Raw genomic sequence first — 17,880 nt, forward strand, 5'->3', positions numbered from 1 at the left:
AGCACGGCATGGTTCTGACAGTTGGCGATATCCATCATATCAGCAGCCGTAGAGCATACTTAGTTTAACTTTACGTTCTAGCGATCTCCCTCTTTTCGTAGAGTAAATTCCGTATGCCACCAAGCACACGTTCTCAGTCAAGTGCATCCCGATCATGGAACAAGGAAAGACCTAATGTAACAAATCCCTTTGTAAATAGTATCATGTGCATGGCCTCCGATGATCTATTACGTGAACTTCATCAGGTTCCTCCTATTGTCCCGGTGCTTTAGGCCTCAATCTAGCTCAGATCCACTCACCAAGATATATCAATAATCGGAATAGTTTTGACTGATCCTTCCACCGGCTTTAGCCTCAGTTATGCGTACATTGTGTGCGTAGCACAGATAAAGCATTGACAGAAGATGTTTCTATATGTAGGGATTGAGAAATCTGCCTTGAACTGTGCAAGCGCCCTTGATAATGAATTACTCACGCAGAGCTACGTAGTACTAGAGTATATTTGCCGAGAAAGATCAGTCATGGTATCACAGCAATGTGACTGTCTCAAGTTATGTTAAGCTACACATCAAAGTATATTTTGGTATACGTGATCTCAAATACCCAATGGCGAAGCTATATTAGAGTGTTTTTTTAAGATTTATAATTTTTTCCGCTCTATATAAAAGCGGTCGAACCTACTTGTAGCTCGGCGCGATAAGTTTGGTCAAAGACTCTTTCTGTAGATTCGCGTCAATATTGCAAAAACTTAGACCTCATATCAATTGGGTGCATTTCATTAGTCAATGTTTCTGTGCATACAATGGTATCACCAGACTATTGGGTTGAAATAGTACTGTTAAGTTTGTCCTCTCTTTACATAATATCCTGATCATACTATGATGTGCACTAGTCTAGTAGTCTAATCCATATATTGGATCACATTCTCAATTCCCAAACTAAGATTTCATCGTCACTTACTGCCCCAAACAATATATATCTTCTACTACCTACTCAACTAGCGTTACATATAATGTTGAACTGCTCATTGGAATGCAGGAAACATGGGACACCATATGCCTCAAACCTACATTTAGTACTAGCAAAAGGCCCACGCAAACGCGCTAGCGCCAGAGATACAACCGGGTTTCCTAGCTGATATAACTAGATTTGACTCTTCATCTTCGATCTCTGAATAATACCAAGATGGTCTCAATCTGTTTTAGCTGATTAGGTTAATGCAATGAATGGGTTGTTCAACTAGCTAATAACCAACTAACCTAGTTATGATGCCCGCTTTGTCAGCGGGGGCGCGATTTTAGTGATTTCGTTACATCGACAGGAATATCATTTGTCGAGAATAGGAAATGAATTGCCTACGAAAGGTGTCTTGCTCAAGATAAGTGACTGCCTGGTGTAATCGCTAGGTACTTTGGGGTTCTGTCCTCGTGGTTGCTGGGTACTAGATCAAGCCTACTACTTTGTTACATATGTTGACACGGGTATTTGGCAAAAAAGGCTCAAGGGCCTATCAGTAGGACATCCCACTTATTAGATCTTACAGAAAAAGAAATTAGTATCGTATTGTAATAGGTATGCAGGCGTCTTCTGATGGAGAGTTCTGGTTTCCTTTCGGCGCGATCTGGAGGTGAATAACGAGTGATAATATGCTCAGCCAGCTTTTATACAGCTGCTATATTTACATTGCTAGACTTAGATTCGAAATCTGTCGTCCCAGTTACCTCGTCTGCGTGAGCTTTCTCTCCGCTCGGAATAATTTTCCCATGGTACAGCTGCACCTTGCGGAAAGGGTTGAAGGGCGTCGAGAAGATATCATCCACTTCTTCTAGTGTTAGGCCCTGTTCGAGATAGTTAGCGCCAGATTCTTCAGGAGCGAAAAGCGTGCATGAACCTTAGTCTCCGGTAAGCAAAGGAAAGTGTACACCAAGCCCAGCACCGACACGCTGCCAAACACCCAACCGACCCGGAAAGATCCCATATCCGCCATCATGTATGGAATAACGAAGTTGGTCACGAACGCCCAAACGACATTCCAGGCACCTCCGAGCGACTGTGTCTTCTCACGCACAGCTGCATTTGGTATTTCAGCCCCAAGGAGATATGGAATCGATGCACCGCCAATCTGTCGAGACGGGTTGTCAGTCAATGTCTCAAATCAACGCATGGAGATGAGCACGGATAACTTACGTTATAAAAGACCTGATATAACATGAACACCGCCACGATAGTGTCCTTCTGCATGGTATTCAGATATTTATGTTCGCCCAGCCCAGCCATTACATACATCCACAGGGCTTGGAAACTGAAGCTGATGAACAGTGTGCGCCGACGACTATAGGCGGAGTTTACGTGAGCGGTTATCTTCGTGCACAATTTCGCAACGCAATGACTCACCCAAGTTTGTCAACAAAGTACATGGCTGGAAGCATTGCCACCATGCCCAGGACACTGCTTATAATGGGATATGTATATGCCTGATCCGCATACCCGTTCTGCTGGTAGAACTTGGTCTGGTAGGTAGACACGTATGCCTGACCGGTAGCCTGCCTGACGTATCAGACTGATAGCACTCAGATGGAGTAGGTTGAACTTACCTGCTGGAAGAAATAGAAGACTATAACGATGGATGAACGGCGAAGGTTGCTCCCCCGGATCAAATCAAGCCATGACGCCTTGTGCACTTCCTCTTGCAGAGCCCCTCTAATTTCCTCAAGTTCCGATGCACATTGCCCATTGGCAGCATGTCCATTCTGGCGTAGGCGGCGAAGAACTGCGAGAGCGTCTTCGTCCCGGTCCTTGGACAGCAGCCAGCGCGGGGAATCGGAAATGAATAGTGTGAATAGTATTATCACTAGGATGCGAACAAAGCGATTAGTACCTGACGCCCATAGAGAATGTTAGATTTGATACACTCACAAACAGGAAAGACAAGCTGGATGCCTGTCACTGTCCTCCATCCTACGCTGTCGTCACGAGTGGCGAATGCCTTGTTAACTCCGCTTGCAAGGAGGGAACCGCAGACCAGAAAAAGCTGCAAGGAGATGACAACAAGTCCTCGAAATGAGGCTGGAACTATCTCTGACTGGTAAGTGCTGTCGTAGATATAAGCTTCTACATGACTTTGATCTTGGGAAAAGCTGGTCAATACTTACGTCACGCCCACTTCAACCAAGCCTATGGAGATATAGACAATAATCCGACCAACAACAAATTGTGCGTAACGTCCAGTTCCGGGGCCACTATCAGCGGCGGTAATCTCAACTTGAAAAGAGAATGTCAATCGGGTAGGCAGTATGTGTAGAGGTTGGTTGCTGACCGATAACTCCAATTATGGATATGACTGAGAGGGCATGGAGCACCACCCGATGGCCGTACGTCTCGATGGCAGGACCCGCAGAAAGGCACCCGATGAATTTACCAATAAAGGCGAGGGACGATAGCAACGATGTATGTAACGAGTCAAGCGAATAGCTCTGAGCCTTTGAATGATATGTGCCAAATTGATTGATAAACCCCTATGTTCGTCAATGTATTTTCTCGGCTCATATTGCAGAACGCCGACTGACTGGATTCCCAAGGATGCCTGAAAAGCTGCCGGTGTCGAAGCCGAACAGCATGTCACCTATGAGCAAGCAGAAACATGAGAAGAGTAGCATGGGAGTCACCGTGGGCCTGGAGAGCATGTTGGTCGCCATGATCTTTTTGGAATGAGAAATGGGCGAGATTGTATTCAGTGTCACAGAACGAGTAGTGAGAGATTAACTGATCATGAGGGACTCCCCGGCCTATACCACGAGGGATAGTCCCCCTTTGTATCAAAGCAATTCAACATTAGCATGTCACATTATTGCCAATGCCCATGCCAATGCCTCCAACGATCACGAGCAGGAGAAGTAGTAGAGGTTCGCTTATGGAGAAGACTAAGGAACACTAAACTAATTAGCTCCGATGACACAATGCCCCCACAACCTGGGGTAATCTCGATCCAACCAGTGTCACTACGTTAGACTTAGATTGCTATTCTCGCTCGGAACGGCTGGAGTGTAGCCAAGATCAGATGACGCGTTCCGAGCGAGGTCTCTCCGCTCCGAGCGAAGTCATCTCGCATTGCCGATTCACTGTGTCTCGCCCATAAATTGTCGAATTGAACCGTTGTATCTCTTTAAAACCTCTACCTCTAACTTGTAACGTACCTTTCAACATGGGGAGCACCAAACGTCCAAACTTCCTGTTCATCCTTGCCGATGACCTCGTGAGCACTTGACCTTCCCCGCACACATTGAAACTTAGTTCACTGACTCCATATCCAGGGCTACTCTGACATAGGCTGCTATGGCTCAGAAATTAACACGCCGAACATTGATCGGCTGGCCGCCGAGGGCGTGCGCATGCTCAACCACCATGCTGCCGCTGCGTGCTCACCTACGCGCGCCATGCTCTTGAGCGGAACAGATGCTCATCTCGGTGGACTTGGTGTGTTGATTGAATACAAGCATTCCAAGCATGGAGCCCAACGGTTCTCCGGAAAAGCTGGTTACGAAGGATTCCTCAACCAGGACGTGGCAACCCTACCTGAGATTCTTGGGGATAATGGGTACTTTACGGCCATGTCAGGAAAGGTATTTATCTGACTGGAACATTAAGTTTTGTGTGAGCATGATGTGATACTGACACATAATTAGTGGCATTTGGGAATGCGCACGACGCAGGGGCCCTGGGAACGTGGGTTTCAAAAGGCCTTTGCTATGCTCCCGGGATGTTGTAACCATTATGGCTGGGAGCCTGTGCAGCAAAAACCTGCATTTGGCGGTCGTCCAGTTCACGCTGAGGGTGGTAAAAAGGTTGACATGTAAGCTTTTGCAGAAATCCGACTTTCGACCTCCGCATGCTGATGATCGAGACAGTACTCCGAATGAAAACGAAGATGGTTTCTACTCGACGGATTATTACACCGACCGACTGATTCAATTCCTCGAAGAACGCACGGAGAGCGAGAAAGCAAAGCCTTTCTTCTCTTTCTTACCGTACACAGCGCCTCACTGGCCGCTGCAGTGTTCGAAAGCCCAACGCGATAAGTGAGGACATGCAATGGCTTATGTATGGAAGTAATCATCTAACCAGTGTGGGTAGATATAAGGGTGTATACGACGACGGTCCGTATGCACTTCGTGAACGCCGGTTGCAGAAGCTCAGCGAACTGGGAATCATTGATGAGTCAGTCGTTCCCCACAAGGTCGAAACAACAAAGGTAGGCGCAGAAGAATGGGACAATCTCACGCCAGAGGAGAAGCGCTCGTCAGTCAGGGCAATGGAGACGTATGCGGGCATGGTGGACTCCGTGGACATCAATGTGGGAAAAGTGATCGAGTACCTGAAAAAAATGGGGGAGTATGACAATACCTTCATCGTCTTCATGAGTGATAATGGAGCTGAAGGAGCTGCGTAAGTACTTGTCCTGGTCGTGTACTCGCTTCAACGATCGCTAATGATATTGAATGAGCAGTCTGGAAGCCATCCGTGGGTATACCCCTTCTGATCGATTGTTTAAATCTGACCACTAATTATCGAGTCTAGCCGTCATGGGCGACAACATTATGCGTGCCATCCACGAGCATTACGATAACTCATATGATAATATCGGTGCATACAATTCGTTCACGTGGTATGCAGTGACCATGCGCTAGAAATTTTTCGATCAAGCTGACTCCGGACAAACAGGCTGGGTCCACTGTGGGCGCAGGCATCCACCGCACCGTCGCGACTGTTCAAATGCTTCCCATCTCAGGGCGGCATTCTCGTACCTTGTGTGGTCAAGCCTCCCGTTAACGCATTCCCAACCTTAGCTGCAGGTTCATTCAATAGGTCTTTCTCCACGGTCATGGACTTTGTGCCTACCTTCCTGGAACTCGCAGGCGTACCTTTACCAGCAGTGACAAGCAAAGGCTCACGTCCAATGACCACCTTCCGCGACAAAGAGGTCCACGCCATCCGTGGGAAGTCCTGGGTCCCTTTCTTTGGCCGAGGAGAAAGTGTAGAACACGACGAGACATGGGCAATTCATTCTTCTTCCGAGCCCATCGGATGGGAGCTGTTCGCGCGCGGCGCCCTACGCAAGGGAGATTGGAAGATTGTTCACTTTGCAAAGTCACAGGGGGGTGCTGGGGAAGGCGATGATGGGTGGGAACTTTTCAACGTGAGGGATGATCCTGGCGAGACCAAAGATCTGGCCCATGCAGAACCGGAGAGGTTGCAGGAGTTGCTGAAGGCCTGGGATGAGTATGTAGTAGAGTGTGGAATTGTCTGGGGAGATGGAGCTATGGCCCCAGGCTTGACTAAGGAGGAGGCACCAGAGCTGTGGGAAGACGAAATGGGACTACAGAAGTCCTGGATGGATGCTCGAGGTGGGCATAAACCGGTCCAGTGCTAAAAGATCTCTTCACAAGCGATATAGTTATTATATAGTACGGTATGCTGATGGGGCTCAGTATCAGAAATCAATATAATCATGGAAGGGCTTAAACTAACATCGCAAAGTGGGACCAATATGGCGCCATCGGGTCTAAACCGTCCCAAGACTCAAATTAGTTCAATATGCGGGGTCTTATGACAGTTTTTTGTCATCCTGCAGCTTTCTTCTTTCCCCTCTTTCATGCAGGTCTAGTTCATTTTCGTTTCTCTCCTTTCCTTCATCCGACATGAACGAGACACCGCCTGTCACCAGGATGCACAAAGTAGTACGGGTGCAGCGGACCCGTTCAGGTTGCCAGACATGCAGGACTCGGAAGGTAAGCATTACTACCGCATGGCGCTACTGCGGTGAATCCCGTATGTAGGCCCACCGAACCATGTCTCATATGGATAAGATTAAATGCGACGAGCACAGGCCCGTGTGCGGTCGATGCCTCAAAGGCAATCGAACTTGCAACTGGGCGAGCGACGATCGAAAGAGATCCAGGCCATCGCGAAGGCCTAACGCGACAGCGTGCGATTTTTGCCGTGAGAAGAAAGTGCGACTCAGAATCCCAGCTATTACAACTACGCTGACACCTCTCTAAACAGCTCAGGTGTATCGGGGATGTTCGTGACAAATGTGATAGGTGTAGGGCATGGGGCATAGACTGCCTGAGAGCTCCAGATTGTCCAGATCGAGGGCCCCCTGCTCTGTCCATGAACAAAGGCACGTTACATGCATTGCAGAAAAATAATGTTGACCAAAATCGTCATTCTTCCAGAGGTCGAGGATCTGATTCGGCAAATACTTCCATACCAGAAAGTGAAGCGTCAGCGTCCATAAGTTTGGGCAGGCTGCCTGACGGGAATGAGCTCGAAGAGCTCGTCCAGCTCTACTTCGCATCGGTGCATCGTAGGTCATTTACACTCCTTCTTCCTGCCTGATTGGGCTCCGACTGACTGACGTTTCTGCTGTAGACTTTGGATTCTTTGCCTTCGTTAACCCCATCCACTTCAGACGACTCTGCGCGCAAGGCAAGCCGCCACGAGAATTGACGCTAATGATGATTGCTAGCGCTACGAGGTGATCTCTAGGTCACTGTTGTCATGTTCTTTTGAAACCTAATTATCTGTTTATAGATTTGCTGCTCCGGTTACTCCCGATAATATAGCGAAGGCAGACGCTTGGGCAGATGCCGCAATTCAATCTCTTACCCCACAGATTTATCAAGGGTTCGGCGTTATTCAACTTATGGTATGTCGTGCCTTCTTGATGGACCAAATTTGGTATCTTTAGCTGAAGCCTTTTGAGTAGGCGCTACTTCTTGCCCAACACTATGACCTAGCACGCGGCAAGTTCACCTCCGCTTGGCTCTTAGGTGCTAGCTGTGCTAGGTGAGAGTCCCTATGATCATACCACAATTCAAGAACAGCCTAGACGCGTCTTCCCTAGGGCAAGCGAGCTGACTCGCCACAGAATGATGCAGATGATGTCTCTTCATACATTCGACCGGAAATATCCTGCAGACTTCCCGTCTCCTCACCGGCTCTCTCCACTTCTTTCTCGTGAAGCCCTCCGGCGCGTGGCGTGGTGCACCTTCTACCTGGATTCAATGATCGACGGTGGTCGGTACGGTTCTCAGACCATTGAGGAACGGTCCTTCCGGATCCAACTCCCCTGTGATCAGGACAGTTTCCTTAGCAACGAACAAGTCAAGACCGAACCGCTATTTCTAGGCCGAATGGATTCCAGCAACCCAGTGGAGGCGGGTCTTCCACGCGCACCCCTTGACATGTGGGCCTATATCCTACGCGCCGCTGCTGCCCGTCGACGGGTTTTACACTTTGCATTTCGTGCGTCCCACCAAGATCAGTCCATTGAGACCCTGTCAACCCAGCTCTCAGCTCTCCAGGCCGACGTTGAGGAGGTGATTGCAGCTCTGCCCCGGCGGCTCCAGTTCAACACGGATAACGTGTTCCTCCACCACGATCGACTCGGCACTTTCATCCTCCTGCACGTTCTGCGCCATAATCTCTTCATCATTCTCGGTCGAGCCGCTTTGCTGATATTTTCACACGATCCTACAAGGAGAGATATGGTTGTCCAGGCTCGGCGTAGTAGAATTGCGCACGCCCTGGCCATTTCGGGCCTAGTCAAGGAAGGGCTTGAGAAAGACATCATATTTGATCCGCATATCGGTATTCAGTCATATGTTGCTCTTGAGAGTACGATGGATCCTAGCGGCCCTGTTAGTGAATAATCTGCTAAGAATCGATTGCACAGTCCTTCTTTTCGAGCCTCGGCGACTAGCCGCTGTGGATATCTCTAGTGATCCTAAGAGCCCGGAATTCATAAATGCAATCGGTCACCTCCTCACGGTCATTAGGCATCTTGCAGGCCGCTCAGAGTTTTCGAAAGATCTGGTAAGCCCCATTGGTCGACACTTGCGCAGTCAGAGCTGAGCCACTCCAGTACCTCGAGGCCGCTTACCGAATGATAAAATGCGACTTCACGCGGCTCCTTACTCAGGAGGATCTGACTCTCATCCAAAGGTTCGTGAATCAAATCATCCCCTGCTTGGAATTTGAGCTAACACTACCGTAGTCATGATCACAATCTTGTCGGACAAGACGTAGCCGAATATGACTTTCGCGATTTCCGAAAGGCTAGGGCAGAGCGTTTAGCGCACCTTTCCAGAACATCCAGCTATCACGTCATGCACGCAGCTCCAGACGAGGTCCTACTTGATGACTCAATAGGGAGGGAGACGCCGGAGATGCCATCGGCTCCTTCACCACGGCTTGACGCCTTAGACGTCTGCAACACAATCCCACAAAATTCGGCAGTGCAGGTCCCTCCTACTGGACCCCATGACGATTCGAATTCGAGCGCAGGCGTCAATGTGGAAGGCTACGGTGCAGTACGAGCCGAATGGCCGTTGGGGCAGTTTATTGAGTCTGAGGATGCTGATGATTTGTTCTCTTCTCTGCACTGGTTCTGGTCACTGAATGAATCCACTGATAATTCTGGGAGTTCACCACTCCCGGACGCTTTTCAGTCTGTGTATCTATAGCCCATTGTGCAATCTACAAGTGCTCCTATAGATATCCTGTATCTTACTGATGTTAATAGAAGATATAGTAGTATCATACAATACTACACGTGTTCTTTGATTGTCATAACATTTAGTCATCGTGACCTGGAATATACTCTTCTCCAACTATACCCATCCCGCGCGTATCTGATACTCTACACTCCCAGATCAAAGCCACAATGAATATATTTAAACAACCTCCCCTCCCCGATCAACAATATGCGACTCCCCCAACGCAGCCTTCAACACCAGCACCAGCTCATCAATCGACGCCAAGAACTTCAAATACGAGCTAATAGCCACACAATACCGTCTATAATTCTCATCCCTTACCAACGTCTTACTCAGCTCCGCCGTCCGATGCTGACCACCCCACGCCTCGAAGCATCGTTTGACTAACGGCGTGGGCAGCCGTTCGGGCAGCGCGGCACCTGCCTTGAGGGCCTGTTCGATGACCCCCAGCACGGCCATGACGTCTCCTACTGTGTTGTCGTTCAGGAAGCCTACCGTCTCCATTAGTCGGTCTTGGAGGTTGAGTGGCAGTGTAGTGGAGAGGACGAGGAGACGCCCGAGGGCTTGGTTCATGTCTTCGAGGAGGGATTGTGTGCGTGAGAGGGTCTTGCGGTTGAAGGGGCCGAAGCTCATTTCGAAACGGAGCAGGCCGATGGGTCCTTTCAGAGATAGGAGGGTTTCGGCCATCTCGAGGGTGATTTTCTCGGCGACGGTGGCGATCGGGTGGTCCGGGTCGTCGGCTCTTGCCCAGTGGGAGAGGACTAGAGCGTAGTGGTCGGAGATTGTTCGTACACAGTTGGACATCGTCTGGCAGATGTGACGCGTGGCAGAGGGTGGTCGGGGGAAGAGCTGGACGACGGTGGCGGCGACGAAGCCGAGGAGCACGGTGACGAGCCGTTTCCAGAAGGCTGCGTAGCCGCGCCCTGGGAGGCCGTATTGTTGAACATGGCCGTCGTCGTAGCTGAAGCCGACAACTAGGGCGAATGTGGCACCGCTCATGATGGCGGCCATGGTTAAGGTCGGTGGGAGGAAGATCCTCCACCACATTAGGATGACTGTCATTGCTGCTGTGATCGCTCCCAGCCCGTATGCGTTGCCTGGTCCGTGTCCGGAGCCTATGTACCAGGCGACCATGCCTAGAACTCCGCCGACCACTGTGCCGACGAGGCGGGATACTAACGACATGGTGAAGTCGGCCATGTAGACCAGGAGGGTGGTTTGTGCGGTGATGACTCCCCAGATGCCTTTCTCGCGGTAGAAGAATCCAGCGGTGTGAGGGAGCGATGAAGGGATTGAAGTGGCGATGGTCACAACCACCATCCGGAGGGCATACATGCCAGCTGGGTTGAACAACCACTGGTATATGGAGATAATGGTGCGTGCGGTGCGAGTGCGCTGTGGTGTGCCATACCCCCGGCTGATCCTCAATCGACGATCTGCTTCCCGGGTCCGTTCCTCGAGATCCTCCGGGTCCGTCGCAGTGTTTCCGGCAGAGTCTGACATTGGAGTGGGAACACTCCCAGTCCCGATCCACGTCAAGGCGTACTGTAACCGAGAAGGGATCCAAAGGCGAGGCTTCGGACGATTCTGTAGTAGCCACAGGATGTGTTCGATGAGCTGTTGGGTCGCCTCGGCCAACGTCAGAATGCGCTCCTCAATGACCATGCCGATGATGATCCCTCGCAGCGCATGCACGCCGCCCACATCGCCGTTTCTGAAATTACCCTGCTCATCGAATATTTCTACGTGACTTTCAATCAATGCTTCTGTGGTTGCAGTGATACTGGTTGCGCGGATCCTGCGGAGGTTTTCTGATGCGTCTTGCGCTCGTGCAATCTGCTGGTCCATGTGAGATTGCGAGGGTGCACGGACCCATCGCCGATTGTTGACAATATGGATGGTCTCAATGCTGGTCTCCATTGCATCCGAGATGGCTTGTAGAAGCGGCAGAGTGGAGCGCCTGAGTGCCTCGAGCGTACGTGTACGAATGGCTGTTTCTTCTGCCTTCTGGAAGGCGTGCATCAGATTACTACTCTGCTGAATCTGATGATGACCAATGGGCTGGTTCTTCTTTTCTGTGGAGTCGTCGCCGTCTGCCAGAGCGGTCTCATGTTGCGCAAGCTTGGCTATATTCTCATCTTCGTGTATCCGTGCTATATGGTAATTCAGCAAAGACAAAGAGGCGACCAGAGTTTTTCGCAACTTCTGCTGTAAAGCTTTCAAGTCATCGGCACCCCAATGGCCTCTGGAGAGGTCTAGAGGAAGAAAGGCCAACAATGGATCAAGAGCCTTGAGCAGACTGATGCCTTTGCCCTTTGTTTCGACGAGTTGTTGCAGACTTAGATCTCCACCATGGAGGCGTGCTTCGGTGCACTTCGGCGGCACCTGTCCCAGGCGAAGCAGCTGCTCCATCTTGGTTAGAACAGCATACGACGTAGACTGTGGAAAGAAGAGGAGACAACAAGCTGCGCCCAGTCCGATGCCTATAGCACCAGGCTCAATCAGGACCCTGGGTAACATCGCCGTAAACGATGGCAAAGTCGGTCCGAAGAGGAGGAAGAGGTCGGTGATGATGATGCTGAATATCTGGGCCAACGCAAACTTATTGTTGGCCACTCGAAGACGTGACATGGCATAGACGAAAACACATGCCATGACATAGAATACCACAGTCACACGTGCATCCAGCATGAATCCATCGTGGATCAGCTGCTGCGTTACTGTCGTAGTGCTTTGTCCAGACTGACGAGCCTGAGTCACTACTTCCTGCTGCAATTGCTGCAGACGAGCTTGGGTTTGAGACGACGGGCGTGCAGCCAACGCTGCCTTCGTTGTGAGCAGACCCCATGCCCAACCCAGGCACATCCCAGCGAGAAGGGTGAATGATGCAAGCAGGTATATGAATAGAATGCCGGCTGGAGGAACTATATATAACACCAGCGCGCCAAAGAACGTGGCGATGCCAATCTTCTGCAGGGCAGGTCCGATGAAGATTAACAATGTCGCAACCCATGCTGCAGCCCAACAGCGAAAGAGGATCTTGAGATCGCGGAGGTTCAAGTGGTCCAACCAGGCTGGCAAGGCCATTGGTGCCCGTTCTGCCACGCCGGCAGTCGGCGTATGTTTTGAGGAATTTTCCCCGGGGGTCATCTTTGGAGTGTCATCGTGATTAAAAATATTACTTAGCTTGAAGTTGGAAGGTGAGTCTCCAGAAAGTCAGGGTCAGCTCCGTTCAGGATTCCATGGGATGCCCGGAACTCTGGTTGCATTGGGACGGATACGACGTCATCTCCGGGAGTATCCTCGGTCATTCGGCATCCACCCAAATCATCCACCCGGTCATACTGTCGCAGTATGTCAATATCTGAGTGTGGGGATATTGCTGTAAGAGACTTTAGTAGTTGCAATGGATTCTAGATTGCTGGCGGTGGTAATGTATCAAGGGTGATGGCAGGCCCAGCAATATCACATGATAACCGTATTAGGGAGGGCACGTGATTCACCCCGAACAATTTGTGGGCTTTGCATGAAGTGCAAATTGTGCAAACCCTCCGATTTCCCAGTTCGGCCGAGTGTCTGTCCTTTCGGATATTATACCCATGATTCTTGCTAGAAGACGGTTACTCTGTATCTGGCGTTGCATTGCATCGAGGAACTAATATTATATTTACAATCGCACATATAGTTCTATCTTGCAGGTAAAATGCAGCAACATTGACGCCAACTCCTCACCACGCAATCTTCGCGACAGGTCCCCGCGGAAACACGCGGACCAACACCTTCCGCAGCTCATCCATGACCAGGACGCCAAATGCCAGACCCAATGGAATAAACCAAAACTCCAACGGGATAGAAGCAGTATTGAAAAGCGATTGCAGACCCGGCTCCTCTGTCACAAAGATGGCAATCGCCAGGGACACCAGCATGGCCAGAGGCAGCCATGGGTTGCGGCGTTTAGCGCGAATGGGATCGGCCTGCAGGATGGACATGCGCTTGCTCCGGACGGAGAGGATATTGCCCCATTGCATGATGACCAACGTGACAAAGTACACGCTCTGCCCCACGGAGTTGAAGTGGGTAAGCTCGGCCTCTGTGTATCCGTAAAAACCGTCGGAGTATTTCTCGAATGCGAATACCAGCGCGTGGAACGGGATGCCGGCTTTCTTGTACATGTACAGGAAGAACATGATATGGGCGCAAAAGGCTTCCATAACTCCTACAAAGAGATAGGATTGTCCGTAGATGCGAAGGTTGATCAAGTGATCGGTTTTGTGGTTGCGAGGTGGGATGCTGAGCAGGTCGAACTCTTCTTTCTCCATGATGAGCGACAGCGACAAGAACAGATCCGTGAACACACAGATGATGATCATCAGGAAGGAGCTCAATGGCAGGGGTATACCGAAGAAGACGTTCATGATCACGGGCCAAATCTCAGACCAACTGCCTGCCGGAAGCAGATAAGCGATGACCTTCTGGAGGTTCTGGAATACCAGCCGACCCAGGCGGATCGCCTCCACGATGGAGTCAAACTTATCCATCAACACCAGGTCCGCCGCTTCGATGGCAACATCGCTGCCTGAGACCACGGCGATTCCAATATCAGCAGCACGCAAGGCCGGTGCATCGTTGACTCCGTCGCCTGTCACGGCTACGACACTGTCGCGGGACTTGAGCTCCTCAACGATGCGCAACTTTTGCTCCGGCGTGGTGCGGGCGAAGACAATCTCCTCATATTGACAGATTGCATTCCACTGGCCTTCATTCAGAGTCGATATTTGCGACCCCTCCACCATGAGACTGCGTCTCGATCGTCCTTCATACTTTTCCGCCGTCGCTGCGACCGGTGAGGACACAAGGTCTGCCACGGTGTCTGGCTCGGCCGTTCCGCTGAAAATTCCAATGTCCCGTGCAATGGCCGCAGCGGTCAGACCAAAATCACCTGTTACCATGAAGAAGCGAATGCCAGCGCGTCGACAGGCGGCCACTGTTTCGGGGATCTCCGGACGGGGAGGGTCGATGATACCAAAGATGCCGATAATGGTCAGGTCCTGTACGCCATTGGCGAGGAGCTCCTCGTTGAACTGATTTGTGCCCACGGCAGCAGCAGGCGCATAATCCCGTTGGCAAAGGACGATGACTCGCTGGGCCCGGCGGGAAAGCTTCTGCTGGAATGCGGTAAACATCTCCTTCGCAGCTGCATCCAAAGGCTTCGCCACACCGTCCTTGGACCAGTATGAAGTACACTTGGGCAGAAGTACATCCGGGGCACCTTTGACGTAGAGGAGACTGTGGGTTGAGGAGGACGGATTATGGTGCACTGTGAGCATCCATTTGTTTTTCGAGTTGAAGGGGATCTGATGGGTGCGTTCGTAGCCATCAAGACCATTCTCTCCATCCTTTCTCAGCGTCTCAGCCAAACGTAGAACGGCCGCATCGGTTGCATTGCCATTCACGATGCGTTCAGCAACCGGCAAGGCCAATGTTTCTTGGTCGAAGAAAGCATCGTTGCAAAGCTTGGAGCCTCGCAGGAGGGGCTTCAGGGGTTCGGGCAGGGGAACCGACTTCTGCTGCGCGTTCACGAGATCCTCAACGAAGAATTCCCGGTCAACGAGGCCCACCGACTGCACAAACATTTTGTTCTGGGTCAGCGTCCCAGTCTTGTCGGAGCAGATTACATTCACACAGCCAAGTGTTTCCACCGTCGCCAGTCCCTTGGGCAAGATGTTGTTCGCCTTCATTCTCTTTGCGACGACCATCAAGGTGAGGGCCACGGCGACCGGCATACCTTCGGGAATGAAGGCGACAACGCAGCCCATAACATCGTTCAACATATCAACGACGCTCATGAATTGGGGGTGATCCACGCGCAGCCAGCCCACCCAGGTAAACAGGATCACTGCTGCGAGGATGACCGTGAGCACCACGATGATTCGTACGAAGCGCGTGATCTCCTTCTGGATGAGCGTTGGCTTTTCCTTCACGTCCGCAGTGATGGACGCCAAGCGACCCATGACGGAGCGACTCCCCGTCAGGACCACAACGCCCACAGCATTGCCATTGGTGACACTGGTGCCCATGAATGCGATATTGCGGGTCTCCAGGAAGTTTTGGTCTGTTGCGTCGGTGGCACCCTCGACCTCATCCGACTCTCCCGTCAGGATGGACCGATCGAATCGAACATCGCCCGAACTCTTGATAATGCGCATGTCGGCCGGCACTTTGTTGCCGATGGAGATCTGAACCACATCCCCCGCGACCAGATCCGTAGCTGGCAGCCGAATCAAGCTCCCTTCGCGGAGAACGAGAGCCTCCGCGGGCAGCAGGCCCAGGATCGATTTCATGACGCGCGATGTCGACCAATCCTGAAAAGCGGAGAAGGATGCTTGCAGGGCGATGACAATGATGACGAGGATGGCCATGGCCAAGTTGGTGACTGATGGAGGGTTGCTGAGCGGTTTCCAGCAGAGGAAGAAAATAATCACACCGATCCAGAGGACCGAGCAGAAGCCGCCAAACACGTAGCCCAGGATCTTCTTGGCATAATTCTCCCCATGGTGCGCGATCACGTTCTTTCCATCGCGTTGAAGACGAGTGGATGCCGCATCTTTACTCAAGCCACGGCTGGCATCGACATTGAACTGCTGGCACAACCGGTCGGTAGCCAGCACATGGAAGTCGAGACTCTCGAAGTAGTCCTGGTCTGGCTTCTTTTCTGCCTTCCCTCGCTCCTTCAAGACATGCTCTGGGGCTGCCTGGGACTCGGAGATCTGAAATGAGAGGGTATGGAACTCGATGGGGATCCCTGTGGCCGTGGGGGATTGGGGAATACTGCGCGTGCTGCGCGTGCTGCGAATGGTATCTCGACTGCGGGAACGTTTGTCCCCAGGGGCGTATATGGACCGAGTGCCGTCTTGTGCATTGTGATGGTGGAAGGTAATGCGCTGGGATCGCGCAGAGCCTCGCACCTGGTCATTGAGTGTTTCCTGATCGGCCTCCAGGTCCTGGCTGGATGAAGACTCAGCTGGCTGGTCACCAGACGCAGCCGTTGTAGGAGGAGTGGTCATGATGATGGAGAGCAACGAGGAGATGAATCACCCTCTGATGACAGTCTCTGTAACGTGGAGTGATGCACTGAGTGTGACTCGTCTGTGCGAGGCGGAATATTAGGGATAGGTTGGCAGGAGAAGAACTTGTTGCTGCTGGACGGTTTCAGCAGGCAGCTTCAGGGAAGCCCCTGCGTCTATTTATCTGCTCCCCGGCCGTCATCGTGAACTCGAGACCAGTCCTGAAAAGTGATGGTGCGGTGGGATGGCTGTTCACAGATCGTGGAGGGAACGAAAAGAAAATATGTGTCACAGCTTCTGAGGGCGGGCAGGCAGACGCGTTCAGCTGCTGTGAAGGGCAACAGAGGATTGTGCGGCCGGCCCCAAGCCATACGAGAGATCAACAGAGCCCTGCTGCTTAGTGCAGGTCCCCAGCTGTCAACTGCTGGTTCTGGGAAACCCCTCACTGTGCCTGTGGATCCTGGTTGCCTTAACCATGGATGGCTCCGGTCAAGGAAAGCTAGCCCAGAAACGAGCCCAGAAAAGGACACTACTGTAGCAGGGATTCACTGCCAAGCAGATGGTTGTTGGCCGTCCAGAGCCATCGGGAAAAGTCTTCCTGCACGACCTACTACCATCCAGTATCTTGCCATGAATCCAGGCGTCTTTCTCACACAAACCTGGTTCTCCGAGCTTGCTGCGCAACTGGCAGATGTGCATGCAAAATATCGCACGTGGAGACCAGGTGGGACGGTACTCGCTAGCATTATTTGCAGGGTCATGTCTCTGCTGCATCCAGCTTGGGCGGGAAGATTCCTTATTGCCGATAGACTCTGCTACGCTGCCTTCGTTTGGTGCTGATTGGCTCCATCCCGGAAATAAGCATCTCCACGGTGGGGGCTCGCCTGTCAATCCGTAGAAGAAGAACCCTCCCAAGTATCCCCATTGATGAGACTGTCTGGTCCCTGTGCCTGTGTGGTGTCTGATATCATCATCAACCTCCAAGTAGCAATTCTATCCCCCTTCGATCTTCACGCAACTCAATAAATGTAAAATGTTGTCATCGTCGAAACCACTTCGTGTTGCCTTCGCACACAAATGTCAGATTTTAATTTTGCCATCCCACCAGCGTTGCAGATACTGACTAGTCCATCCTATCCTCACTTCGCTTCGTGCTGACACCATCACTGCGGGATTTTTATGACCCATACAACTTCATTTCTTTTGAAGTCTGGTCTGTAACCTCGTGGGAGAGCAAGCCGTGTTCGCACCGACCGACC

The 17,880-nt window shown here is 51.3% G+C and overlaps 5 protein-coding genes across 5 annotated transcripts; 2 read left to right on the forward strand and 3 right to left on the reverse strand.

The window, feature by feature from the left end:
- Positions 1–1,661: 1,661 nt before the first annotated feature.
- ASPBRDRAFT_138136 (sugar porter family MFS transporter) lies at positions 1,662–3,683 on the reverse strand (the record flags this gene model as incomplete). The annotated part of the gene is made up of 9 exons (XM_067618962.1): positions 1,662–1,838; positions 1,892–2,122; positions 2,188–2,332; positions 2,395–2,543; positions 2,595–2,851; positions 2,917–3,092; positions 3,153–3,256; positions 3,324–3,515; positions 3,567–3,683. The coding sequence occupies 9 exons, from the start codon at positions 3,681–3,683 to the stop codon at positions 1,662–1,664; spliced, it is 1,548 nt and encodes a 515-aa protein (XP_067473630.1).
- Positions 3,684–4,201: 518 nt separating this feature from the next.
- ASPBRDRAFT_188735 (arylsulfatase) lies at positions 4,202–6,515 on the forward strand (the record flags this gene model as incomplete). Its single annotated transcript, XM_067620137.1, has 8 exons — positions 4,202–4,252; positions 4,311–4,619; positions 4,683–4,849; positions 4,905–5,075; positions 5,131–5,442; positions 5,504–5,517; positions 5,575–5,662; positions 5,719–6,515. The coding sequence occupies 8 exons, from the start codon at positions 4,202–4,204 to the stop codon at positions 6,425–6,427; spliced, it is 1,821 nt and encodes a 606-aa protein (XP_067473631.1). The 3' UTR covers positions 6,428–6,515.
- A 186-nt stretch (positions 6,516–6,701) lies between these two features.
- On the forward strand, positions 6,702–9,548 carry ASPBRDRAFT_49008 (Zn(II)2Cys6 transcription factor). The gene is made up of 10 exons (XM_067626218.1): positions 6,702–6,785; positions 6,864–7,007; positions 7,060–7,363; positions 7,429–7,534; positions 7,591–7,705; positions 7,766–7,845; positions 7,928–8,676; positions 8,735–8,874; positions 8,924–9,003; positions 9,056–9,548. Exons 1-10 carry the CDS (start codon positions 6,723–6,725, stop codon positions 9,522–9,524), a joined length of 2,250 nt encoding a protein of 749 aa, XP_067473632.1. The 5' UTR covers positions 6,702–6,722; the 3' UTR covers positions 9,525–9,548.
- A 62-nt stretch (positions 9,549–9,610) lies between these two features.
- ASPBRDRAFT_49009 (uncharacterized protein) lies at positions 9,611–12,985 on the reverse strand. Its single transcript, XM_067626219.1, has one exon. The coding sequence runs from the start codon at positions 12,705–12,707 to the stop codon at positions 9,735–9,737; it is 2,973 nt and encodes a 990-aa protein (XP_067473633.1). The 5' UTR covers positions 12,708–12,985; the 3' UTR covers positions 9,611–9,734.
- Positions 12,986–13,285: 300 nt separating this feature from the next.
- On the reverse strand, positions 13,286–16,621 carry ASPBRDRAFT_201011 (cation-translocating P-type ATPase; the record flags this gene model as incomplete). Its single annotated transcript, XM_067621499.1, has 1 exon — positions 13,286–16,621. The coding sequence occupies one exon, from the start codon at positions 16,619–16,621 to the stop codon at positions 13,286–13,288; it is 3,336 nt and encodes a 1,111-aa protein (XP_067473634.1).
- Positions 16,622–17,880: the final 1,259 nt, after the last annotated feature.

This window comes from Aspergillus brasiliensis (assembly GCF_001889945.1).
Source record: "Aspergillus brasiliensis CBS 101740 unplaced genomic scaffold ASPBRscaffold_21, whole genome shotgun sequence".
Taxonomy (NCBI): Eukaryota; Fungi; Ascomycota; class Eurotiomycetes; order Eurotiales; family Aspergillaceae; genus Aspergillus; species Aspergillus brasiliensis.